General features: G+C 40.9%; 1 protein-coding gene across 2 annotated transcripts in view; it reads right to left on the bottom strand.

Annotated features, from left to right (window-relative positions):
- The window catches only part of DYNC2H1 (dynein cytoplasmic 2 heavy chain 1), a 6,555,988-nt gene that overhangs the window by 2,778,869 nt on the left and 3,749,685 nt on the right, over positions 1 to 27,434 (bottom strand). For both annotated transcript variants that reach the window (XM_044072582.1, XM_044072581.1), the window contains one exon: positions 12,325 to 12,467. In XM_044072582.1, coding sequence (XP_043928517.1) covers positions 12,325 to 12,467 — 143 coding nt within the window. The remainder of the gene's footprint in view (positions 1 to 12,324; positions 12,468 to 27,434) is intronic.

The raw sequence follows: 27,434 nt of genomic DNA, 5'->3' as shown, positions 1-27,434 counted from the left end.
GACCAGAAAAAAAGGTTTTCCATGACAGAAACTTTAATTCTGCCCTGGCTTAAGGCAGGTTGAGTCAAATAAGTGTTAGGACAAACGGAAAAAAGCCTGGGGTTCCTAGCCATTACTGGAAGTGGAGAAACCATGCAGTCAATTGCGGGATTGAATGTCTGGGTGACGCAACCCAGATGGGTGAGACAAAAGGTCCTGAGAAGGATCCATAACCCAGGGAGGGTGGACTAGATGAGGCCACAGAAAATGGAACAACACCTGGTGAGGCCAGAATGGAGCAATGAGGATTTGCTTGCTCTTCCACTGTAATGCTTTCTGAGAAACTTGGGGATGGGGTAAGGCATATCAAAGACAAACTGAATCAGAAATTATCTCACGTGACTCCCCCTCTGTAGAATCAGGGCAAAGTACCCACTGCACTTAGAACTAAAGGGAGAAGCAAAGACATCACAGCACTGTTGGCCCCACTGCTGAAATATCAGGTCTATATTATAATCACGAAAGCTTACTTTCGCGAATACAAAGTCATCAACACATAAATGTCGAAAATGACAATGTTGAATGTATTCCTGGAAGCAACAGAGCCATACAGTTAAGGTAAACCTGACGGAACAAGCCTAAGGCAAAACACTTCTTAAAACATTTCTGCAGGGGGACAAGCCCCCCTGCACCCCCCACACCCCCCCCCTACTTAAATATACCAACTCCGAGACTGCACTACAGCAGGGAAAAGGATTTATTTCCTCATCCCTACGTTCACCCTGCTGGCCAAAAAAATGACGTTCGGCATTCTGATTTCACCATTTTTGTACTTTGCTCTTTTAGGACTTCGACATTTATGTGTCAATGAACTTGTATTTGTGAAACTCAACTTTTGCGATTCTAATATAGACCTGAAATATAATTTCTGGGACTGACAGATTGAGAGGAAGTAAAATGGGCCTGCTAGCACGCTGGACTTCCCTGGAATATACATTCTCAACAGAAAGCAGCCAAAAGAGATCACCAATTGCCACATTCTCATTGCCTCTTGACAAAGGGTATAGGATTGGGTTCTCCCTTGTTTGTTGATGTAACAGATTAACAACATGTTGTACATCTGAAAAGTTATCATCCCTGCAGGGAGAACATCTTGAAATGCCTGCAATGCCAATAGGACTGTTCTCATTTTTAGGATACTGATGTGAAGACTGGCTTCTAACTGGGACCACTGCCTTGGACTGTCCTTCACAAGTAATCACCAACCCCCCCTCCCCCCCCCCAGTTGGGAGGCATCCATTGTCACAGTGACCTTGGATGAAGGAAAAATAAACGGGAGGCCCCGAAAAACTCCTTCTGCATAAATCCATCAGGCTATCTGTTGTTTGCAAATATTTGCAATACAAAGGGGTGCTGTCAAAAGATGGCGGCCTATTAATCACTGTAATGCAAAAGTCCATTATAGTACCCTCATGTAAAACTGTGGTAAGGGTGCCACTACTACTGAAGCTGACAAAGATCTGAGGAGATGTAACACTAGCCTGGTTATAGGGGAAGGAAGAGGAAGAATGTGCAAGGTTTATTTTCGTAGGTTGTCTAGTCTTGTCTGTGGTAAACTTGCAATCTGTGTTATCGTCTCTAGACGGGTCTGATGAACTCCAGAGTTTGAGTAAGGGAGAGTTGAGACTTGGTGTACTTTTACTGTAATGCCTAGTTAAAGACACAGATGATGCAAGTAATCCCTGGTTTGGATCAGTAAAGGCTTAGTGGAAGCAGAAACCAGTCATCCAGATAAAGAAACACTCATAAAATGTGCAGTCTCAGGTGGGCCGCAAACACTGCCATGCACTTGGTGAACACCCTGGAGACTCTGAACTGATAGTGACTGGCTTCTAGCCAAAGTGCAGATATCTCCTGGAGTGCTTGTGTATATTGATGTAATAATAAGTGCCCTGGAGCTCTACAGAGCACAGCCAATCATCCTTCCAAAACAATGGTAGAATTGACTGAACCATGACCGTTCAGAACTTCAAGTCCTTTACAAATTGATTTAGACTGCTAATATCCAAAACTGTTCTTATAACCTGTCTTTTTTTTTTTTGGCACTAAAAACAAAAAATCTTGAGTAGGTTCCAGAGACCTGTTGGTCTGGGGAGACTGCTTGGATGACCCCTTTTCTCAGCAACTTTTCTACTTCTATGGCTGCTGCTTTCCTCTAACTGGGTTGAACATCAGGAAATCTTTTGTTGTGTTTTGGTGGTAGAAGAGAAAAATGGTATGTAATAACATCTGGATATTATACTCTGCACCTAGATATCTTTAGTATCCACGGTGGTGGTGCTGCAGTAGCGTTGTCGCCTCACAGTAAGATGCTGTCTGGTTTGACTCTCAGAGCGTCTTCTGTGTGGAGACATGTGTGAATGGGCGTGCCTTCATTGAAGGTTGTGCATCAGGGCTGGCAACTCAGTACGTAAAAATCAACTGCCAATCATTAGCGGACCGGAGTTCCGCTGTGGCGACCCCTAACCGGGAAAAGCCGAAAGTCACATCAAGTCACAACAACAACCTAGATATCTTTAGTAATGGCTATCCAGGATTCTGAGTGTAGACATAAGCACCCACTGACTACCTTTAGAGTGCAGCTGAAGGGGCTTCTCAGAAAAAGGACCTCTGAAGCCCTGATGCTGCAGGCCACCTCTGAAACAGGGGTGATGCTTTACATTAGAGCCCTACCCCTCTGCCATGAGGGGTTCATTCTCCAAAGAAGTCCTGGGAAGAACTTTGTGTCTTTCTGAACAATATCTTTCTGCCACCTCTCTGGTTCATGGAGAAAGTACTTCAAGGAGTAGAAAAATGGATTCCCACATCAGATAATGTCTTCCCATCTTGTTTGTTCCTACAGCAAGTCTCCTTTACCTTAGGACCACACAAGGTAGATCCATCAGAGGTGGATGATGAATGAAGACTTGAAGGGTTCTGTGAAATTACAAGTGTTCGATAAGGAATGGAGGGTGGCCAGTTGCAAAGATACAGTCTTCTTGACCTCTGCAGGCACAGACCCTAACAAGGTACTGGAAAACTGTTTGGTCAATTTCCTCTGAAAACTCTTAACATGTAACAAATAATTCAGTGACCTGAAGGCAAAGGTCGCCGAAGCATAGACATGCTTACCAAATAAGTCCAATGCCCTGAATTATCTGTTAGGGGATGGATGGGCGAACTCTGTTCTGCAAGCTCTTTCTTGGTTGCTTTTGCAACCACCATCACATTCACTGGGGGAGCTCTTGTTCCAATGAGTCCTATCCTTGGGTGCAACAAGGTATTTGTTTGGACGTTTGGGAATATGCTCTGTGACATCTGGATCCTTCCAAACCTGGTGGGAGATAGGGTCTACCATCCTGCTCACTTGTGAACCACCCAAGTGGTACCTGAGCCATTTCCAAAAGCCTCAAGAAAGATGGACTCCTTCTTGGGGGGGGGTTAAAAGGTTTGAGATTTCACTGGAGGAGATGTCCTCAAAGGGTGACCTGAGGGACCACTCCCCCTTCATCAAAGTCAATGTTTTTGGTTAACAACTCTTGTTTCTCCTCTTAACAACTCTTGTTTCTCCTCTTACACACATGCTTCCAAGGGGTTTCTCTGTTGGGAGATTCTGGAGAGGACACGGAAGTGTCAGCAAAGTACTAAATGAAGACAGCCTCCATGATTGATTGGAATGGCTGTCTCAACTGGACAAGATGAAAAGACCAAGTGTCCACAGTACAAAGATGAAGATGGGGTGGACCAGAGGGTCCCCTGAGGAAGAAAATGCTCTCCATTAAGTCAAAGGCTGAAGTGATGGAATAACTAAGTCTTGACCAGTCAGGATATGCAGACACATGTTCCAGATGCATCTATCTTGACGCAAGGGTTGGACCCAAGCTGTCTAGTGCCGAGACTCTGAGAGGAAACGACAAGTCTGAGAACATCAGAGTCAAACCCAGCTTTTTATATCTGGCATCCACACTATGGCTCACAGACCCTTCTAGATCTGACAGAGTCAGAGTCATCTGGGTCAGTGAAGGTGTCAAAGTTGTAGGGGGCCAGGCCTTCATATTCGACACAGACAACCTCGGAATTCTCAGGTCCAAGATCTCCTAAACCACAGGAAAGATCGGAGCAAGAGTCAAAGGTTGGGGTTGTACAGGAAGTAGGCTCATGGTTCGACTTGGAGACAGAAACAGAATTAACACTCAACTGAATCTGGGTTCTCAGAAACTTTCTCATCATCCTGTCCACATCCACCTGCAGAAAAAGGCAAGTGCATCATCAAAGCCACTGGGTCTAGAAAGAACTTAGATGTGGTTTGATGTGACACTGATTTTGCTCAGGTTGGATCAAAGAGTGTAGTCAGATCCGAGGATTTAGATTTTGTCATGGTTGGACCTGAAGAGGTTGACGGATCCGATGTTTTCAAGATTTTGTTGGGCTAAGCCAAGCCCAAAGAAGTTGAAAGAGAAGAGTGATCACAAGGATGCTTCCTTGATTCTTTACTTTTAGAAGAAGATGCAGCTCCACAGGAAGAGGAAGATGAAGGAACTAGAACCTTTAGAATCAACTTATTTTTCCCTTCCACAAGAGCCCTGTGGTTAAAGCTTTCACTAATTTCATAATCAGTATTTAAATGTCCTGCTCAGCATACACATTCAGAATGATTATCTGAGTTTTGAATCTTGTGCCCACATGAGGAGCACTTCTTGAATTCAGATGGTTTATCCGATATCATTATAAAGGCAACAAGAAGACGACAAAAATGTGTACACACACACACACACACACACACACACACACACATATATATATATATATATATATATGGTTTACCTTCATAATGTCGTAGCGGACATAATTGACATAATCGGTGCACGTGTATGAAAGTAACTCTGCAAAAGTTACCACACAACAAAAGGCAAATTGCAAAAAGACAAACAAATAGGCAAAGTGGTATACCAGACCTGACAAATTTATTGTTAGCGCTTTCGGGAGTAACAAAGTACGACCTTCTTCAGACAAAAACATTGAAAGAAAAAATGTTTAGTTTAAATAAGTCACAAGAAGTGACATCATCAAATCAATCCACAATTAAAGAAATATCCACATACATAATAAAATTATGTTATGTATACATATATAATAAAACCTATTTAAAAAAAAAAAAAAAAAAAAAATATATATATATATATATATATATATATATATATATATATAAGCACATATATCAACCCTCTCTAAAAATATATAGTTTATAATTTATAAATTATTAAACCAACACTACATACTATCTGTGTACAAAACCACATGTACAACCAATAAATACATAATATAAGTATAAAGGTATAGAATCTATAAAGTTAATGTATTTCTAAGGATTTTAATCTAAACAGACATTTGAAAGAACATGACTCATTTAGACCTGGGTACATATAGGCATTAGTTATTACTTGCCACCATAGTTCACTTTGCTCTAATAAAAGATGCCAATGGCCACCCCTAGTATTTTCTTTAACCTGTTCTATAACGAGAAACAAAAATGAATGCCCAGAATGTTCATTTATATGCTTAGCCAATACATTATTACAATCCTCTGTGTGCTCATAAATTCATTGCTTCAACTGTCTTTCATTTTTCCTATATGATACTGTGGGCAACGTTGGCACTCAGCCAGACAACCCCAGGGCTGTTACAGTTATGTCTACCATTAATAGAATAAGTAAAATTTCTTATGGAAAACTTATTCAAAGTTTTTAGAAATGTAAAAAACAATTTGAATATGTAGTTTTCCGATATATTTTTGCAGTATAACACTTGCTGACTCTATCTTTGGTTAATAAAACATCCCAAAATGCTACAGCATCAGCATTAAATTCAAATGTGAATTTTAAAAAGGTAGTCAACTCTGATAATTTCTGAACAAATTCAGAAGTGTGGTCTCATTGCCCTTAAAAAGCACAAATATATCATATAAATACCGTTTATACCATAAAACATGTTGTTTGTAATGGTCATTGGCAGAATAACATTTCATTTTCCCAGTGTGCCATGACACAATTAGCAAAGCTCTCACCACAGGGGGAGCCCATAGCTATCCCTGCTTTTGTAGGTAAATATCACCCCCAAATAGAATACAGTTATTAGCCAGGATGATGTCTAATAGATACTCAATAAGGTTAATCTCCTCAACCGCAACACCTAATTTGTGCAAAAATTCATGGGTCCAAGTTATTCCTAGAGTTTGCAGGATCACCGTATACAGGTCCCGGACGTCAATAGTTAAGAAATTGTACTCACCATTGAAGTCCTGGCCATTGATGTTCTTAAGGAAATCCCAGGAATCACGACAAATTTGTGACTGGTTGTTAAGATATTTTTTCAATTTGGCATCAACTACTTTTGCACATCCATAAGTGATTCTATTTCGGCCATCAACAATGGGCCGAAGGGGTGGATTATTTAAAGTGTTATGTAACTTTGGAAGCCCAAACATAACAGGTGTCACTGGGGAAGATGTAGTCAAATAATTAAATATATCCAAATCGACCATACAGTCAATAAATAGGTCATTTAATAATGCCCTAATACGTTGGTAGGCTCCATGAAGTTGGTTAACAGATGCTTTTTCATAATTATTAGAACCTAATATACTCAACATTCTGTTAAATTATTCAGCCATTAGCACCATACCACCATCTTTATCTGGTTTAAGAATTTCAATGTCGGAATTTCAAAAAAGCCAAGAGCATTCAATTGGTTCTCCAACAAAATATTCTTATATACCCTATTGCCATAAGGTTGCGTTTGCTTAAAATTTCCCAGGTCAAATTCAGAAAATTTCTCAAATAACAATAATGAACTATGGAGAGGTGGATTAAATATACTGGAAATGTGGTAATAATTATTAGGGTTAACAGTATTACCCAACAGCAAATTTAAATTTAATTTTCGAACAATTTTAAATCCAGCAAAGTGTTGGCTAAACTCATATGCTTAGAAGGCACAAAAGACAGTCCCAGAGATAAAATATCTATAACATCTTTAGGGACATCAAGCTCAGTATAATTATAGATTTTGAAATCGCCTGTGTTATTTAAAAGAATCTGAGGGTAGGGTACATCACTACCAGTATCAGCAGCAGTCAATAAAAGCCCAGGAATCATCTCTGGCATCTGTTGTTGTTCTTGTTGCGGCGGGAATTGTTGGTGAAGCGGCCCAGTCTCGTATTGTTCAGAATTTGGCGGTTCTGACAACCCAAAGTGTTAGAGTCCTGAATATTATTCCTCTGTTGGTTCAAAGTCCGTTGGCTGCATCTAAGTGAAATTTTAACACTAGGTTCCAATGTATTCAGCTCGCTAAACCAGAAGAGGCAGATGCTTGACTTGGTTCCCTTTCAGGGTTAGTTGGTGAATCAGGTTCAATGGACAAATGACTGACACTGGCACCAGTCAAACGTGGAGGCAGGTAGGCTGTGCCATTATTGTAATCCCTCTGGTCACGCTGAAGGTTTTTATTTTTAATAATCATTTTATCTATTGTCTGCTCAATACTAGTATAAATACGAATGTAATCGTATTTATATCTAAGGAAGTCAATATCTTCCTTAATAGTTCTTTCCACATCCATCAATTCATTTTTTAAAGCATCCGACTGCAGGGAATAGTGATGGATAAGCAGAGTTAAGAACTCACATCCCTGTTTGTCAAATAAGTTTAATACTTCTTTGTGAAATGATGAATTACAAATCAGCCCAGAGAGGAAGTGGCACTGGCATAACCTCTTCGGAATATGTGAACGAGAGATACATTCATGCAAATATGTAATTTCAAGTTGTAGTTTTTTAAATTTAAGCAACTTCAGATCAAATTGTTTTAACTTCTTAATGATGTTATGGGTGATAGGCTGATTATTAGTGTGAATAATATTATTTGAAACTGCAGCGCTATATGTAAAGTGAATGGTTGAATTCAAACAGTCCATAAGAGAGGGTAAGGTACCAGGGGCTGGATCATTCATTCCCCGAATATATATTTCATCCTGGTGCCCGGCATTAGGTAAAGCAGAGCCATTAGGCAGTCTAGTACCATCAGTTAAAAGAAGAGGTTCACGGGAAATATTAGATAAAGAGATATTACCCCTAGTTTCAGGAACAGTAGATCCTGCCGCATGAGTTGTTGTATGGCAAAAGTTGTTAAGTCTCAACGATGATTCATCCACATGAGACGTCAAGTTTTGAATTAAAAGTGTCAAGTTCCCAATGGAGTTTGTTCCACCTTCAGATGGAAAATTAGACTTATCCTGACAGAACAATAGTTGTGAGTCTCGATCCAAACCACTTGCCATATTAAAAACGATACCACAAAACAAAAGGCAAACTGCAGGAAAAAACAACAAATAGGCAAAGTGGTATACCAGTCCTGACAAATTTGTTAGCGCTTTTGGGCATAACAATGTACGACCTTCTTCAGACAAAAACATTGAAAGAAAAAATTCTTAGTTTAAATAAGCCACCAGAAGTGACATGGCTGCTGTATTAATATGATCTTGGAGTCATTGTTCCCAAAATCCATTATAAGCTTGTTTATCAAAAATAAAATCCATTACAAGCTTGTTTACCAACAAAAGAAAGGTGTAGCTATGGGGTCCTCTTGTGCCCCCATATTTGCTAACATTATGATGTTGCAATGAGAAAAAGAACATGAATTCAACGTGTTCAAGCCAGCCCAATGGCAGTTAAATGCACATTTTTTGGACGACATTTTTACAGCTTGGGAAGCAATTGAATTGGAGGTACATGGGTTTGTGGATTATTTAAATCCACAATACCTTTTCTGAAATTCATGTATGATTATAATTTTAACAGCATTAACAGCATTAGTTATTTGGATGTATTAGTATGTAAAGATGTCACCAAAGAAGCTATTGTTAGTAGTATTTACAGGAAGCCCACTCAGACCTCTCAACCAATCGGGGACAAATTTCAACAGAATCAGGGACAAGTCAAGAAAAAATCAGGGACAATCAGGGACACATAAAATATTAGTGCTATTAACTTGAAACATTGACAGAATCAGAGCATATGAATTAATACACATTTTCTGAAGTTAAAGAAGTTTATAACTCTTAATTATTGTCATTATTCATTATGTGTAATTCACCACATTTCCTCCAAAAGTCACTAGTTTTAGGAGGGATTAAGAGGGACAGAGTTAAAATTTGAGTCAAAATCAGGGACGTCCCTGAAAATCAGAGACGGTTGAGAGGTATGAGCCCACTTATTCTAATGGGCTACTACATTCTACTAGTTGTCATCTACAACACCAAAAAAGAGGTATTGTTAAAGGCTAGTTTGTTAGATTAACAAGAATGGTATCAGACAATATGATATTTGAGTTAGAAGGTACCAAGTTGTCAGAAATGTTTTGGACTAGAGGGTATCCAGTGGATTTGGTGAGAGATGTGTATTCAGAGATTATGAGGAAAAGGTACAGTGGTGAGCCAATACCAATCCTTACAGCTAGGGAAAATCAACTTACTACGGACATACGAATAAAGGGTGAATATATGTATTCTTTTATTACTACCATTACACTGGAACATGAGTTTATTTTTAGGACGCTAGAGAAGAATTGGAAAGTGTTTCAATGTTTGATGGGTTAATGGATCTGTTGGGAGAAAAACCTAGAATAGTGTATAAAAAAAGGTACGTTCTTAAAAATTTTATTGGAAAATGATGCCCAATTAAATGCATGATCTAACAAGAGGTTGGGAACATTTAAATGTGGGTGTTGTAACCAGTGTAAATGCATACTGGAGACTGACAAGGTGAATGTTGGCAACCAGCTAGTACAGACTCCTTGTCTTTGTACATGCAATTCTACAGCAGTTATATACTTAGAAAAATGTGACAGTTTCTACATAGGGAAGACCCAGCACAGGTTTAAAGACCGTATTTATGAACAGATGTTAGATTTTAAGAGGAAGCAGATAAGTAAGTCATTGTACAAACATTTGGAAAAATACCCTGAGCATGTTTTTATTTTTTGTTTTGGAATGGCTACAGTAATTATGAAGTTGGAAGGTGGACTGTGGGTTGCTTTGATAGAATGTAAAGAGACCTTTTGGCAACTTAGATTAAATGCTTGTGTGCCACCAGGTCTCAATGAAGAGATATCAAGTTAGTATTTTAAGACTTTTGTCTTATAAATTATAAAATAATAATATTTTTTTTATTTTGTTTACATTTCAAAAAAAATGTAGGTTTTAAAATAAGCATATTTTTATGCTATGTTTGTTGAATTAGTTGTGTTCTTATATTGGTCATATGATTTTTAAATAAAAGATATAAAAGAGGCGTGTGTGGCTGAATTGTGTAACTGATTCTGAAGACGTCTGTGAATTAGTTGGAAGAAAGTACTTGATCTGTTTAATAAACTATTTTGGAAATTGCAGTGCTTTCAAGAAGCTTTGGCTTCTTAACTGGAGTTTACTCTTATTTACTAGTATCTGCAGTAGGGAGCTTTTTTTCGCTTGCATGTTGGCAAAATGTGCTGCATTTGCATAAAGGTATTAGAATTTCTGTCATGTCATCTCTGTTTGTAAAAGGCAGGACAGTACAAAACAGGTACAACCTACAGTTCTTGAAATTGCATTTTTTTTCTTTTAACTGAGGAAATATATCTATGTCATTCACTCAGTGTTGTTGTATTGTTAGCTACCTACTTAATTGTTTACACTGTAGCATACTTACTCTTCATCCAATCCATAATCCCTCAGCATAACAAATGTACTTATTCACTGTGTTGTGTTTATTGCCAGGATATGTTAAATATTTAAACATGTTTTTAGGCTACAGCATTTATTTTCTTTTCACAAAGAAATATTCATGTTCAACATCAGACTGCAGGTGAACTGTTGTCTGCATTCAGGCTTCATAAGGATTTCCAGATGACATAAAATAGGGCTACACTAATCCTCACTAGTACATTACGCCTAATACCTATCACAGTATGAATATATAAACTAAAATACAATGACTTCTCATTAGCATTCAAAAATGAATACATTGATTGGACAGCCCAACCAGCATGCACATTGTAAATCGAAAATTATACCAAAAGAAAAAAGTCCAGCTGCTGAAGTACCATTGAGCGGCCAGACTGTCTACTGGTATATGCTTAAGGGCAGAGCAACATACAACAAAAATCAGGTATGTTCTGCAAAACTAAACAATCAGAATCATACCTGATTTTCCTTTGATCTCTGTAATGGCTCTTGGAAAATTTCGACAGTTAAAAAAAAAAAAAAAAAAAACAGCAATTCCATTACTTCTCTTGCACTGTACTGAGGTACTGTGCAAGTGTGGGAACACACGTCCCACACACATGTGCAGGTACATCAGTAAACAAGGAAAAATATGGAGGAAAACTACAGAGCCACTATACAAAGACATTATTTAAGAAAGGTAAGCAATTTCTTTCTTAAATGTCACTGTATAATAGCAATGATCCAGTCCTGGGTGTGGGTATATCAAGATTTACCCATGGTTGACGCTGTTTGATCACAAACCACACCAGTCATGGATAAAATCTGATATAACCACACCCAATCTTAGAATATTGCTAAAATATCTCACTTTACTCAAGCAGCACTGTGACATTTCCAAAGACCTCTTACACCACAATGGCCAAAGACTTGCAGTGCTGAATGTCTGAGTTAGACTACACAACAGTAAACTGCACCAACTACTACATGTAAATCCTTTTGCCTTACTACATTGTACTATGGTACAGGATGGTATTATGATTTCTTTGTAATGAAATGTTTCACACCATTACAACCTAGAGTACAAGTAAGCTGTAAGGCTCTACGCCTTACCTTATGATGCATTTAACTTTTACCAATTGGCACCTATACTTAGGAAATGAATGCTACAAACTGTATTCTTAGTTATTATGGCAGTGGCTGAATTTGTTTAAATATGTATGTTGTATATATTCAAAAAATTTTGAATTTCTTTCAGTTCAGTATTGGTACGTTTCATGTTATCTCACAGTTATGAAACTACTGACTAACGATGCAGATCAAAATCTCAAAACACCATTCGATCTGTAAGAAAAGATGTATGGTTTGGTTAGAAATATATACAGAAGTATATACATACATACATACATACATACATACACAAACATTTTAAAATTATACTAAACTTTTACTGTGAAGAACAGGAATTTTAAAACCTACAAGAAAAACAAAATGTTAGCATTAACAAATGGTGTGTGCTACTTCAAATTACTGTTTCAAAAATGTACTTACTTTCTTCATGCTGCTATCAGACCAGCCTGCCATCCACTGCACCACACACTTTTTATACAAAGCTGGATTGCTTTCACAGTTAATCGTAAAATTTATATCATTGAAATCCATGATTAGGGCAATATGAAGATTCTGCTGAATTCCTAAAAAAAGAAGCAATACATGAAACTAACAGTAAGATTTTTTTATTATAAAACAAAAGCCATTAGCAATGTTGCAGTGAATGATTTGTGGAAAAAGGGACATGGACAAGTTAAAGACTTTTTTAAAGCTTGGTGTCTCTCTTGGTGCTCTGTAGTTCACTGCCCTGGCAAAGACATCTGGTGAATGGCTTTTCAAAGTTAGATCAATTTATCAATAGCTTAGCCGTAGACCTCATAAATGATGCCAGATTCTGATAGGTTATTTACATCTTTCCTTCTAGCTCAAAAATAGTTGCACTGTATAGTAAAGTCTCATTAAGTTTAATTCTGTTGGTTGACAAAAAAGCAGTTACTCGACAATGGAAATTAAAGGTGACACCAACACTATTTGAGGTACTGAATATTAGAAGAGAGATAAAAGAATTGGACCATTGATCTTTAGAAAAGGGAAAGAGCAAATTGCACAGAAGTAAATGGAAACTGCACAATAATGTTCAGGAGGAGGAGGAGTGAGGTTTAAGGGAAGACAGAAATTCAGCATTTTTTTTTGTAATGCTGAAGTGATGATAGTAGCAGAGAAAGTATATGTGATGCACATTACATTTAAATGGAAATGTTAAAATGGCTTGTTTTCTTTTCGGTTAATGTATGTTTGCCTATGTCTTAAGTGATAAAGTAATAAAGGTGTTTAAAAATGGTTGTAATGATTTAAAGACACTTTACTGCCGTCCATTAATGACAGGGCTGTTCCATTCATTTACACGTCATTTGCTAAACATTATTCAATTTTAGCCTGAGAACAAAACAGAGGCTATGGCAAAATGTCTTGCCCCCGGATTTAGCAAGCAGCTGTACAGGAATAAGTTATTTCTGCATGGCAGGGACCGTTCCTGTTCAGCAAGGCAGCGCACCATGCATATGTATGAAGGTGCGCTGCCATGCTCTAAAATGGACATGATTACACGTACAAGCATAGGAGGTGTGTTTGAGAGCAGAGCTCTCACACTACACATGCCCCCTGCAATCCAGAATTGCCTTTCAGCAATTTAAAACGAGCAAGAACGCTTGTAACACTCCCAACCAGTCAGGGCAAGAAATCTGGTCAAAGCCATAAGGGACAATCGTCCCTACCAAGGCAAAAGTGGACAGAATAACACATGTAGCATAAACACATAGCGCACACCTCACAACCTGTCAGAATAAGGAATGTGGGCAAAGCCAAAAGAGACAATCATCCCACAAACCAAAAAGTTGAACGAATAACAATTTCAGCATTAGCAGGGATATTCTGACGGGTACAAATAAAAAACACAACAAATATTTTTTTTTTTTATAAATGTGATAAAGTTTAGGCGTAGCTGTGTGGGTGTGCCCGTTGCTTAGCTATGCTTAGTGCAGCTTAAACAGCACAAGAAGTTAAATAGCAAGAGACATCCAACATAAGCAGTACTGCAATGGTGTAGTGGTTAGGGTGTACATTTTACAAGCAGCTATTCCTGGTTCGATCTCCACTGTAACTAATTTGCATGTTACATGTGAAAGCAGTACATAAACTTTTTTTTTTTTATAATTAGCTACTAAATAACATATATTTGTTAACCAGAGTACTGGAGTAGGTCCAGGTGTGAGGTGTCAGTTTAATAAAGTTGTGAAACCCCCATATAAACCCAAGTGCCCCATACAGTATAGTCACACATGAATAAATGTAATGAACGGACACTGTGGGATGTCAGGGACAATAAACAAATTTATAATATGTAATGAATGATGAATCAATACCATACAGCTGATAGTCTATAAAATAAAAATAAGCAATGCTAAGCATTGCACAGCTCTGCTTACCAGGTGTAAGCATTGTGTAAATATGACTGCTAAGCAATGAGTAGCCCAGCTAAGCGGATTTGCCCATTGGTAAGCAGTCCTTTAAACCTAGCCCTTTAAACACTGCCAACCTTAGCTAAGCATGTTAACCTGTAGCTTAGCTTAGCTCAGCATATTCAAAACAGTCCAATCATGGCAAAAGGTGGGAAATTGGCCGCATTTAAATCCTGCATGCGGGAATACAGCTCATAACTGGTTGTAGCTTCCCACTGTAGGCAGTATGGCAGGTGTTGGTGAGGGCATGTGCTTCTGGGCATAGTGCTGGGCCATACCAGGAATCCAAGGTCATGGTAGGACTCTTGGTAAATATCAACAAAAAGCAAGTTCCACAGCGTTGTATAATTCTTTTTAATAAAGCAAAGCTTTTGGACAAATACATCCTTCTTCAGTGTTAAAATTTATAGCAAGACATCACATCTTATATAGTTAAAACTCAAGAACACATGACACAGCCTACCTATACAAATCTAGCAGTTAAACAATTAAAAATCAGAAAGCCTCATGGAAAATTCTATAGGGAAGTTCTTAAAGGAACATTCTATTAAACAAAGTTCAAATATTATACACTTGGTTTGTATAGTACATAACCACAATTAATTAAATCAGTATTTCATTAGTCAGAGATTTACTTACAAAAACATATATAAATATATATATCCTCTAAAAAGTGTGTGTTAACATACAGCTTCTTTTAATACATATAACAATCTATTGTATTTGTTCTTGTTTTCTCTTAAGAATGGGTTTTAGTGTGACCTGTTTATTTAAACCAGGATATATATACGCTTGGAGGCAGGTGATCCACTCATATTCTTTAGTATCCAGCTTACTGACCAAGTCACCCTAACTAACATTAGACGTTAAAATATCCATCACACAAAATGAAAAATAGTGTGATTCATCTGTTTCTTGTATATGTTGGGCTAAGGAGTTAGTAATCATTTTCCTTCTTATTTCTGACTTATGTTCCACAATCCTATCCCTTAACTTCCTTGTTGACTTGCCAACATAAAAGCATGAACATTGTTGACAAGGCTAAGTAGATCACATTTGTGGTATTACATGTAGCTGTACAAAAAAATTTGAACTTTTTACCATTAAGCGGATGTATAAATTCAGTTAATGTGATTATATTAGTACAGCATATACAACTGTAGTAAGGGTATGTGCCTTTTTTTATTAAATGCTATAGAGTCCATTCTATTTAACATAAAGTCCTTATAGCACAAGCGCTTCTTTAAGCTATTACAATTTCTATAAGTAAAGCATGGTTTATTCATCTCTCATGCCCAGGAATAGCCTTCAAAATATACCAATTATTTTTAATGATTTCTTCCACATTTTTACTTAATATAATAATATCTATAATATCTAAGTCATTAGATATCTCAGAGTATTATCAGATGGTTGACGGATGGATTTCATACCATCCTGGTTGGAAAAATATGGCCTAGCTTTCCCTTTTCTCATAGAGGTCACTTCATTTCTAACAGCATCCAAATCATCTTTATTGTAACCTCTCTCTAGTTATTCATCTGTCATTTCTTTCATTTGTTTATAGCATATCTCATCCCGAGTATTAAGCCTACTTACACGCACGTACTGTCCCCTAGGTATGCCTTTAAAGACATGCCTGGCAAGCATGCTAGTTTTGTGTAGATATTTATTAACTTGCACTTCTTTTTTTATAAATGCTTTTATCAAAACCAGCTTCAGTCATAGACAAAGTGACATCCAGAAAATTAATACTAGACTCTGAATAATTCATCTCAAATTTTAAAAAATCATTAACAATATTCAAATAGGAGTGAAAGTTTTCAAGTTCTTCACTTGTACCATACCATGCAAGAAAAATATCATCCACAAAACACTTGTAGAACAATATTCTAGATGCATATCTATTGGCATGACCAAAAAATTTTCTTCCTCCCATTTGCTTAAAGTTAAGTTAGCGTAAGTGCTAGCAATTGCTGTGCCCATAACTATAACAGATATTTGTTGGTATAGCTGTTTATTAAATGCAAACACATTATTTTAGAGCACTAGTTCTAATATCTCACATATTGTTTCAATGCGCCTAGCAGAGAAATATCCACGTTCTTAAAGTATCTCTCTTATTTTCTGTATTCCAAACTCATTAGGAATGATAGTAAATAAGAAGTTATGTACCTACCATAACGTTCCATGTTAGTTGTCTTCTTCTCGCCTTCTTTCTTGCTGGATGGGTTCGGAGCCAATCCTCGGCTCCAACTCGGCCAATACTAAAGCTCGAGAGCTAATTCCACCGGCTCGAGACTCCCCTATATCCCACAATGCTATGCGGTAACTACCCAGATCTCGTTTGATAGCTAAACCAAGCAGTTCTGGTCTCCATAGTATGGAGAAGAGAGAAAAAGAACCCACCTCTATATAAACCTGTATGTAAGCTACCACAAACATAAAAGGGAGAATAGAGGTGGTAGAACATGTGGGAAGGAAAACCCCAATGGAAGATCCCAAAAATTCCTATAGGTCTGTCCAGGCTAAGGGGAAGGAGGGAGGGATGCAAGAAAGAAGGCGAGAGGAAGACAACTAACATGGAACGTTATGGTAGGTACATAACTTCTTAATGTTAAGTTGTCAATCTCGCCTTCATTCTTGCTGGATGGGACCGTCCTAGCACCTTATCCCGGGTGGCCTATCGGAACAGACTCTTGAGAACAGTGGAACCAAAGTTGGCACGGTTTCTGGAGGCCATATCCAATTTGTAATGTAAAATAAAGGTATGAGGAGAAGCCCATATGGCTGCTGCACAAATGGAATCTATTGGCAGCCTGTCCTGAAAAGCTATAGATGTAGCTAATGCCCTAGTTGAATAACCTCTAGGTCTTGAAGGCAGTTTTTGATGTCTGATTTCATAGATGAAGGTAATTATAGAGGTAAGCCATCTTGAAAGGGACACTTTAGTAACTGGAAGGCCCAATTTCCTTTCCGCATAAGACAGGAAAAGCTGATCAGATTTCCTGAACTGTTTAGTCCTGTCTAAATAATATCTAAGTTGGCGGTGAACATCTAGAAAATGTAACTTTTGTTCTGACCTGTTGGAATAATCAGGGAAGAAGACGGGGAGATCAATCGTCTGGTTTAGGTTTGCCTCAGAGGAAACCTTAGGTAAGAAGGACGGATTAGTCCGGAGGGACACCCTGTCTTTATGGAAAACTAAGTAAGGAGGACGACTGCACAGAGCATGAAGTTCAGATACCCTTCTAGCTGAATTTATGGCTACTAGAAAAAGTGTTTTCCATGAGAGCAACTTAAGAGGGCATGAAGCCGCTGGTTCGAAGGGGGGGAGAATCAAGGATGCTAGGACCAAATCCAAGTCCCATTGAGGTGGGGGATCTTTGATTGGGGGCTTGAGCAGAAAAACACCTCTTAAAAAGGCTTTGCAGAGCTTATGGGACATGATACTGGAGTGCGAGACACCTACATGAAAGTTAGATATAGCAGCTAGTTGTACTCTAATGGTAGATGAGGAAGAGCCTAAATGAAAGAGCTCTGCCAGAAAGTCTAGGATAGACTGGATAGGTGCAGTGAAGGGGTCTATATTTTTTGATGCTGCCCAGAAGGAAAAACGTTTCCACTTACTATTATAAATCTTCCTGGTAGAAGACTTGTGAGAGGCTATCAGGATGTTACGAACCGAATGAGAGATTAAGGGAAGCCTGGCTAGTGTAGGAATCGGAGAAACCACGCTGTGAGGTTGAGAGATTGAAGGGAGTGGTGCAGCTGGCCCAACTGGTGGGTCAAAAGATCTGGCACTGGGTCCAGATGCCAAGGCTGCTCCAACAGGTAATGATGGAGGAACGGAAACCATATCTGTCGAGGCCAGTAAGGGGCAATGAGGATCACTGTAACTCTCAAGGCGATAGCTTTCTGAATTAATTGAGATATCAGTGGAAAGGGGGGGGAAAGCATACAGAAGTCCCCGGGGCCAATCGTGGACTAGAGCGTCTCTGGTGGGATGGCCTGGTAACGGGAAGAGAGTGAAGAAGTCGTGACACTTGCTGTTTTGGGGAGTAGCAAAAAGATCGCAGCAAGGCTGGCCCCATCTTTGGAAGACTTCTTCCAGCACTGATTTCTTTAGAGACCACTCGTGGGGCATGAGAATGTCCCTGCTCAACTTGTCCGCAATCACGTTGGACTTCCGGGAATGTGCGTTGCTATCAGAAAATGCTGAGAAGAAATCGCCCACTGCCAAAGTCTGAGTGCCTCTCGACATAAGGGGTAGGACTTGGTTCCACCCTGTTTGTTGATGTACCACACTACGGACATGTTGTCCGTCTGAATTGCAATAGTCCCTGTGGGGAGAGAGTCCTGAAGGGCTTGCAACGCTAAAAGCACTACTCTCATCTCTAAGACATTTATGTGCAAGTGGCACTCGAAAGGTTGTCACGTGCCCTGGACTGTCCTCCCCTGATACTGCCCCCCCACCCGATCAGGGAGGCGTCCGTTGTCACCGTGGCGACTGGGGGGGGGATGAAAGGTCTGCCCTGGAGAACTTGAGGTGATGTGATCCACCAAGACAGGTTATTCTTGCATGATTGAGTTATTAGGATGATGTGAGACATCGGGAGCTGTTGGAAGGACCATTGAGTAAACAGCATCCACTGGAAGATCCGCATGTGGAAACAAGCCAAGGGGAGAAGTGTGATAGTAGCTGCCATGAGTCCTAATATCTTCAAGACTACCCTGGCTTTGAGCTTGTTGCATTGAAGTAGAAGGTAAACTTGTTTGCAGATATCTAACACTCTTTGCTCTGTAAGTCTGGCGGAAAGATTGAGTGTGTCTAAGGTGGTGCCTATAAAGGTAATAGATTGACAAGGCGACAAGGCAGATTTTTCGAAATTTATTGAAATGCCTAGAGCTTGGCAAGTTTGGATGGTGAAGTCTCTGGATAGAAGCAGTTGCTGTCTGGTGGTTGCGGTAAGGAGCCAGTCATCAAAATATGGAAACACCTGGAATCCTTGATGTCTCAAGTGAGCCGCGACCACTGCCATGCATTTGGTAAACACTCGGGGGGCTGTAGTGAGACCAAATGGCAGGGCTCTGAACTAGTAGTGACTGGCTCCCAGCCTGAAGCGGAGAAACCTCCTGGAGCGTCTGTGTATTTTGTTATGGTAGTACGCATCCTGAAGGTCAGTCGAGCAGATCCAATTGTCCTGACCCAAGAAGGGTAAAATGGACTGTAGCATGACCATCCGGAATTTTGTTTTTTTGATATAATTGTTTAACTTGCTGAGATCCAGTATTGGTCTCCAGTCCCCTGTTTTTTTTGGTACCAAAAAGAATTTGGAGTAGATTCCGGATCCTTGCTTGTCTGCTGGGACTGGTTGGATAGCTCTTTTTGACAGCAGCTTTGATATTTCTAATGCTGCTTGTTCCCTTAGACTGGGTGGAATGTCTGGAAGGGATCCTTTGGGTTGGGATGGGAGGTGAATAAAGGGAATTTTGTAACCCTCGGATATGATTGACTGTACCCATTTGTCTTGAGTGAGGGAAAGCCAAGCTTTTGGGTACAGTGATAATCTTCCCCCGACTGCCTCCGAAGGTGGACAGCCGGGCAGCTCCTCAGGGATGTTGAAAGGGTTTATCAGAGAAAGTTTCTCTGCTACCCTGGTTTTGCGGACCTCCTCTGCCCCTAGGGCGGCGTCTATTGTTATTCCCCCCTCTGCCTCTAGACGGAAATCGACCTTGTGCGTCAGATGAGACTCCCTGAGGTTTGCGGAACCACATTTTTCCTCCCCTCTGACCTTTTGGATAAGGCCTAGAAGGGGAAGAAAAACGGACTCCTACGGCAGAGAGAGTCTTACCTTCCTGCTCGCACCTAGTCAATGTATCCTTCACCTGAGGACCAAACAAAGTTGAGCCATCAAAGGGGGAATTGGTGAAGGACGCCTTGAAAGGGTCCGCAAAATTGCAAAGCCACATCCAGGCGTGACGTCGTAAAGCTACACCTGTTCCTGCGGCCCTACTCGCCCCATCAGCAGCATATGAGATAAGCCGCATGGAGGAGTTGACAATCGAATTCAGGGTTGCCAACTGGGAGTTCATTTTGTCATGGAACCCCTCAGCTGTTGGATCCTGCATGGCCTCACCCATATCCTTGAGCAAATCTCTCTGGAGATGGGTGAAGTGACACAAGGAGTTCAGCGACCGCATTGAAAAGGTCGCTGATGAAAACATCTGCTTACCGTACCTGTCCATGGTCCTAGACTCCTTATTAGGAGGATGGACAGGTACCGAAAGATCGGCTAACTCCTTCTTAGTGGCTGCGGCCACCACCATGGCATCAACAGAGACACCTTTAGATAGAAACTCTTTCTCTTTAGGGGCAGTAATAAATTTTGACGGCCTCCTTGGGGAAGGTTTCACTGAATCAAGGGCCGTCCAAGCCTTCCTTGCCACCACTTCCATAAAGGGGTCAAAGGGAGGGGACACCCAGGAGGTGGAAGGGCAAGAGCCAAACACCTCAAGGTAAACTGACTCGTCCTCTGAAGGGTTAAGGGCGGGCCAGTTCCCCCTCTGTTTCAGGATTTCAAGGATGTCAGCAAAGGAGACATCCTCAGAGGGGGACCGAGGGGAACCTTCAGATTCCTCCAAGTCAGTGTCAGAGGTGATAGACTCAGGGGAGTCAATGTGCTTCCTCTTGTACTGTCTCTTCCGAGGGGGTTCTCCTACCGGATCAGGAGAGGCCTCGGAAGAGGAGGAAATTCCCAATGGGGAAACCTGAGGAGCTGGGCTCTCTACGGTCTGATACAAGGGGATGGGTGGAAATCACCGCAGGCACTGAAGAGGGAGGAGCTGATGGAGCCGACTGTGGGGTAGACACTGGGTCTAGCACGCTCCGCATGACCTCGAAGGCACCCCTATCAGCCAAGGCCGGAGGTCCCCGCTCCGAGGAGACAAGGACCCCCCCCCCGGCACCAACAGGGACGGCTCTGAGGCCGATGTCGGAGCCGAACTCACCAGCACCGACGCCCCGAGAGGGAGAACAGGGTCGGACAAGGGTCCAATGCCACTCGCCCCCTCGGAACTGACGAGGGAAGCCCGGAGCCGAGATCCCTCCAAGGAGGAAATCGGAGCAGACGACAGAGCCGAAAGGGAAGGTATCGGCTCCGAAGCACCGACAGCCACGGCTCCGATGAGCCCCGGCTCCGAACTCAAAGGAGTCGGAGGAGGAATAAAATCAGGGATGGAAATAGCTGCTGACTGTTGAGTAGGGCTATGCAGCATTTGGGCCAGTGCCTCGGACTTGAGAAGTCTACTCACTACCCTTTGTAAGTCATGGTCAGACAGCCTGGAGGACCGAGAGGAATGAGACCTATGGCTCCGCTCCGACAGAAGAGGGGAACCCGGAGCCGAGTGGATGGAGCCGATGGAAGGGGACCTAGACCTCTTCTTTGAAGGTGGCTCCGATAAGCCTATCAGAGCCAATTGAGTCTTGCCAACCTCGGCTACAGCCGGAGCCGAGGTAACGGTATGAGATTTCAAAACATCGGCTCCAGCAGGAGCCAATGTCGAAGCAGCTTTAATGCTTCCAGGAGACGGCTCTGAAGCTGCAGCCGACGACCTGGAAGTCTTAGAAGGCTTCCCCGATGCAGACTGGGTCGGGGGGCCTTCAGGCTTTAACAAGCCTCGAATTAACTTGTTTTTGCATTCCTGCAGGACTCTAGGGCTGAATGCATGGCAAACAGCACAAGAGTCCTGCAAGTGCAAAGGTCCCAGGCAATAGACACAAGAAGTGCGACCTTCTGTCAGAGACATTTTCTGACAGCACGAATCACACTTCTTGAAGCCTGAGACCTTGGAGTCTTTAGACATCCTGAAAAGCTGTGTGAAAAAAAACACAAACACAACACAAAGCACACCCTTAACCAAATAAAAATCCAGTCACACTGAAGGACAGGGAAAAAAGAGGGAGAGGGCCAAAGGCCTAAAAGTTAAAAAGGGGATAAAACGGGACTTCTAACACAAAGGGAACCTGATTTAAACTAATGGAATACTCTATATAAAGACTAAACTAAATAGAAAAAAATAGGGGTAGAAATTGAAGTTTTTTAAACAAAAAACTTTACTAACCTGCCAGAGCCGGTAGAAGAAGCACCTCATCAGCTAAGCAGTAAACGAGATCTGGGTAGTTACCGCCTAGCATTGTGGGATATAGGGGAGCCTCGAGCCGGTGGAATTAGCTCTCAAGCTTTAGTATTGGCCGAGTCGGAGCCGAGGATCGGCTCCGAACCCATCCAGCAAAATTGAAGGCGAGATTAACAACTTAACATCAGGGATTTAATATTCAGAATTACTAGTAGAAAATTCTTCTCCATACTTTCATCATACCATCTATATAATTGTGTCAGAAAATCACCAGTATCTTTTATATAACTGGAAACATCTCTCAGAAGGCTCTATGACTTACAACTCATGAACGATATAGATATTGATAAATTTAATTTCTTTACTGTCCCTTGTCCCATAATACCTATCCTATATGGCCTACCCAAGATACATAAGTCAAAGGATAAACCACCAATGAGGCCTAGTGTGTCTGGCCGTGGGTGGGCCACTGAACCTTTATCTATATATCTTGAAAAAACCTTAAAGAGCCTTCTGACAGAGGTTTCCAGCTACACGTACGAACAGGTCAGGCACAGAGCAATTGACCAGATTTGGCGTGCACAGCAATGTGCTGCTGCGGTGGTGAGGGACCATTCCACTACTGGTGGGGGGCCAGCCAGAGAGGCCCCAATTACAGCAATGGAGGAGCTCCGTGCCAACATCTATATATGTATGGAGATGCATATATGTGGACAAATCTATACATAATACACACACATTTGATATATATATATATATATATAGAGAGAGAGAGAGAGAGAGAAAGAGCTGCATCCACATGTATATCCACAAGTATGTGTAGATACATATATCTATATCTATATCTATATATATATATATATATATATATATATATATATATATATATATAAGAAAGCTGAATACATACATATATATATATATATATATATATATATATATAAATATAAATATATATATATATATATAAATATATATATATGTATAAATGGGTCTACTTCTTTTGACCTAACTCCCATTTGCCTGACACCCATTTGCCTGAGACCAAATGACTGAAATTTCATTTGCCTGACACTTCATTTGCCTGACACTTCATTTCACTGACAAGTATTATTAGCAAGAAAATCGAATATGCCCCCTTCCCCACTGTAGTGCGACCCTGGAGTTAGAATATATAGTTGGGGGGGTGGGGGGCACAGCCCCCCACAACAGGGGGTGTGGGGGGTGAAGCCCCCCAGTTACTTTTCTTTTACTAAGCAACATTACATCAAAAGTTAACAATATCATATGAAATGAAGTGGGGGGTTTTGCCCCCCACTCCCCCCCATTGTGGGGGGCTGTGCCCCCCACACCCCCCCCTAACTATATATTCTAACTCCAGGGTTGCACTACAGTGGGTAAGGGGGCATATTAGATTTTCTTGCTAATAATACTTGTCAGTGAAATGAAGTGTCAGGCAAATGAAGTGTCAGGCAAATGAAATTTCAGTCAAATGGGGTCAGTCAAATGAGTGCCAGGCAAATGAAAGTTAGGTCAAAAAAAGCAGACCCGTATAAATACATATAAAAACATATGTATATGTATACATAAATATACAGAAATATATGACAGCTACAAACACATGCAATCTGAGGTTCATGCTACTGCACACCAGACATCTACATCTGAAAATGCACTCACTGGATGTATTCCTTAAAATGGGGAACTATGACATCTGTGCTGTAATGGAGACCTGGCTAAAGGCAATAGGAAGCACCCCTGCACTACCAGCCTATTACCTATTCCACATGTCTTGGCTGCAGAACTGTGACTGAAGCTCCAAATGTGGTGGTGTTTCCATATTCATTATGGAGGCAGACAAGTCCAGAGTGCTGACCAACTTAGGCATTACAGATCCTGCAGGCATAGCTAACATTGGGTAGGACAGTGGTTCAGGTCGAGCCTGCTATAGGTCTCCATACATGTCCCAACACTCACACTCCATGTCCCTAAACACCCTGAAGGCTGATACTGTCCAACCTAACACTCACATACTGGTCGACTTCAACTACCCCACCATTAACTGGGAAAGCTACTCATGTACCAATGCATATGCCCATCACATCGACCTAGTCCTACCTAACATGGTGGACTGTTGCTAGACACCAACAGACAACTCCCCCTTATTATATCAGAACACAAATTAATCACCTTTGGAAATCCATGGCCCTCCCATGTCTCCCTGCACAGGTATCTACCATGAAAAGCTGTTCCAATACTGAATATGGCATCATAACAACAGAGGTGGCTAACCTCACGACAGCCATGCAAATGGAGACTAGGTGCATGAGCTGAATCAAACAACAATGCACTATGAACATGTACACAAATGCATGGGTACTGCCATACCCACTACAGCTAGGATCCTCACCTGCAATAAAAGGAAGCTGATCTGGTAGCCCCCTGCCATACAGACACTGTACAAAAGAAGGAGGGAACCGATATGGAATAATGTGAAGTCCCATGACTGGAAATACGCATTTATCAGCCTCAACTGAAAGTTGAGATCACTCATCAAATACTACAAAGTTAGCTGTGAGAACAGAATTGGAGCAAATAGTTAAGACAAGCACAAGGTCTCATGCAGTTATGTTAAGAATGTCCATGGCAATAGCAAGATTTGTTCTGGGCTACTAGACAATGGAACCTCCCAGAATGAGCCAGAAAATACTGCCAATATACCAGCTGGCATCTTGAGTGCAAACATCACTCCTCACTCTCCCCCCCAAAGGACCAATCATAATACCAGTACATCGCCAGGCACCCAGTATTACTGCAGCACAGGTTAAAACACCACGGTCCAAAGCTAAGAATACAGCTTCTGTGGGACCTGAGAATATCCCTGGCTGTGTTCTACATGAACTACAGAGTGACCTGGCACCTTACCTGTGTGCCCTGTTCAAGCACAGCCTCACCTCAGGCTTGGTCCCTACTGAATTGTACACTGCTACAGTCACCCCTCTCCACAAACGAGGTGTAACTACAGACCATGGGAAATACCGCCTCAACTGTCTGACAAGTCTGTTATGTGAAGCTATGGAATGAACCTAATAAACAGGGATATGGGAATCTGCAGACTCAGGATCCCACACAGTTTACCTTTGTGAGGGGTAGGTCATACCTGCTCACTCCACCTAGTCAACTTCTTGGTGTCAGTCACCTGAGCTGTGGATGAAGGCAAGGTGACAAATACAGCCTACAGTGATCTGGCCAAAGCCTTTGATAACATTCCCACCTCACTAACTAGGTGGGAACAGAGGCACAAACATAGGGGTAGATTGGACATACTGGTGTCATACATTGAGACAATTGCGGATATCACTGGGTTTGTTGTAACATCCTTTATGAGGAAAATGACGTCAGTAATATCCAGAGATGTGTGTATTTATTGACTGGATTCCCCAGAGTCCACAACTGATTTACCAAGGACACCAACTGTCTGGTGAACACACAACACGTAACAGACAGACATGTGGCCAGTCTATGGACAGCGTGCCAGTGGAGAGGTATGTAACAGACATATCACTGCCAGTCGTGATGTCACACACTAAATGCATGTCCACACAAACCCTGTCAATCTATCAATTCACCATGTGTATAACGGCACTGATGACATACAATCTGTTCACAAATCTGTGGATATGTCCCCCTGTTGGTTGGCTGTCTCCACATGTCCTGGTCTGTGACATATTGCCACCCACTGTATGTGAATCTGTAGGCTGCCACCACCACCTCTGTAATGTCCCTCACACAGGCAAGGCCGACATTAAGGAATGTCCCATATGTCAAAACTAGCAGCAGTGTCCAGGCCCACAGCACAATACAATGTGGGCACCTACATAATAGTATGGCCATAGCAATATCTGACATATGTACATCTGTACAGATGACAGACAGTAAGTAGCTAGCCAACAGGTTATATATTAGGATGAATGTTTTGCAAGACACACATCTGAAACTGAAAGGTATGCCATTACTACATCACAGCAGTCCTCAATGACATGTCCAAAAAACATAGTAGTCTACAATTAATATCAACATATCAGACCAATATCCAATAGGAGATAGATATAAACATACAGCTCAAACACCAAGAACAAGATACTCAGAGTCCAGCTTTGCATGCATGGGTGTAGGGTTCCAGTACTACAATCTGCAAACTACTCTTACTTGAAAAAGCACAGTTAAAAGTACTAACATAATGATACAATATGTGTTAAACTAATTCTGTCATCCAGTGTGCAAGTGTGACTGCATATAACCTGGGATACTACCCATGTATGAAACACATACAAAGAGAAAAGATTGTGGTATTAGCCATGTATACTCAGGTGTCCCATACAGTATACTCACACCACTTGCTACTGTAATGACAGCAAATAGAAGCATGTTATGTACATGGAATTAAATACACTTATTAAAGATGTCATTACCCTGCCATTTTATCAGACAGGGATGTGATCACTGGTTACCAGGGCTCAGCTATGCTTAGCAGGTAAGCATTGCTTAATTGTAAATGCTAAGCAGATTTGCGCACTGGTAAGTGAAGCCTACACGGTGTAAGCTCCTTTTCGTTTAACCGTACATTAGCAGTGCTTACCACCAGACAACCCACTTAAAGCTGCTCAAAACTGCCTTAACGACTCTGTATCCAAAAGTTTTTGTTCTTCCTAGCAAAAAAAAAATAAACAGCCCTTGCAGGTCTTGAACTCAAGACCATCTAGACTACAGTCACAGCACTTAACCACTAAACCATCTGAGCTGTACAAATGCCTGTTGCTTGTTCAAATTTATCATTCAGTACATGTACTGAATAGTAGTGAACAACTGCTTTGACTACTACAACTGTTTACTACTTGTTAGTGAAAATAGTGTTTAATCAGTCAAGTTTCTATACCTAAATATACACATATC

Source organism: Protopterus annectens, chromosome 5.part0 (assembly GCF_019279795.1).
Source record: "Protopterus annectens isolate FY-2018-M chromosome 5.part0, PAN1.0, whole genome shotgun sequence".
NCBI lineage: Eukaryota > Metazoa > Chordata > Ceratodontiformes > Protopteridae > Protopterus > Protopterus annectens.
Note: the sequence above shows the minus strand (reverse complement) of the source record. Positions and strands in the feature narration are given on the sequence as shown.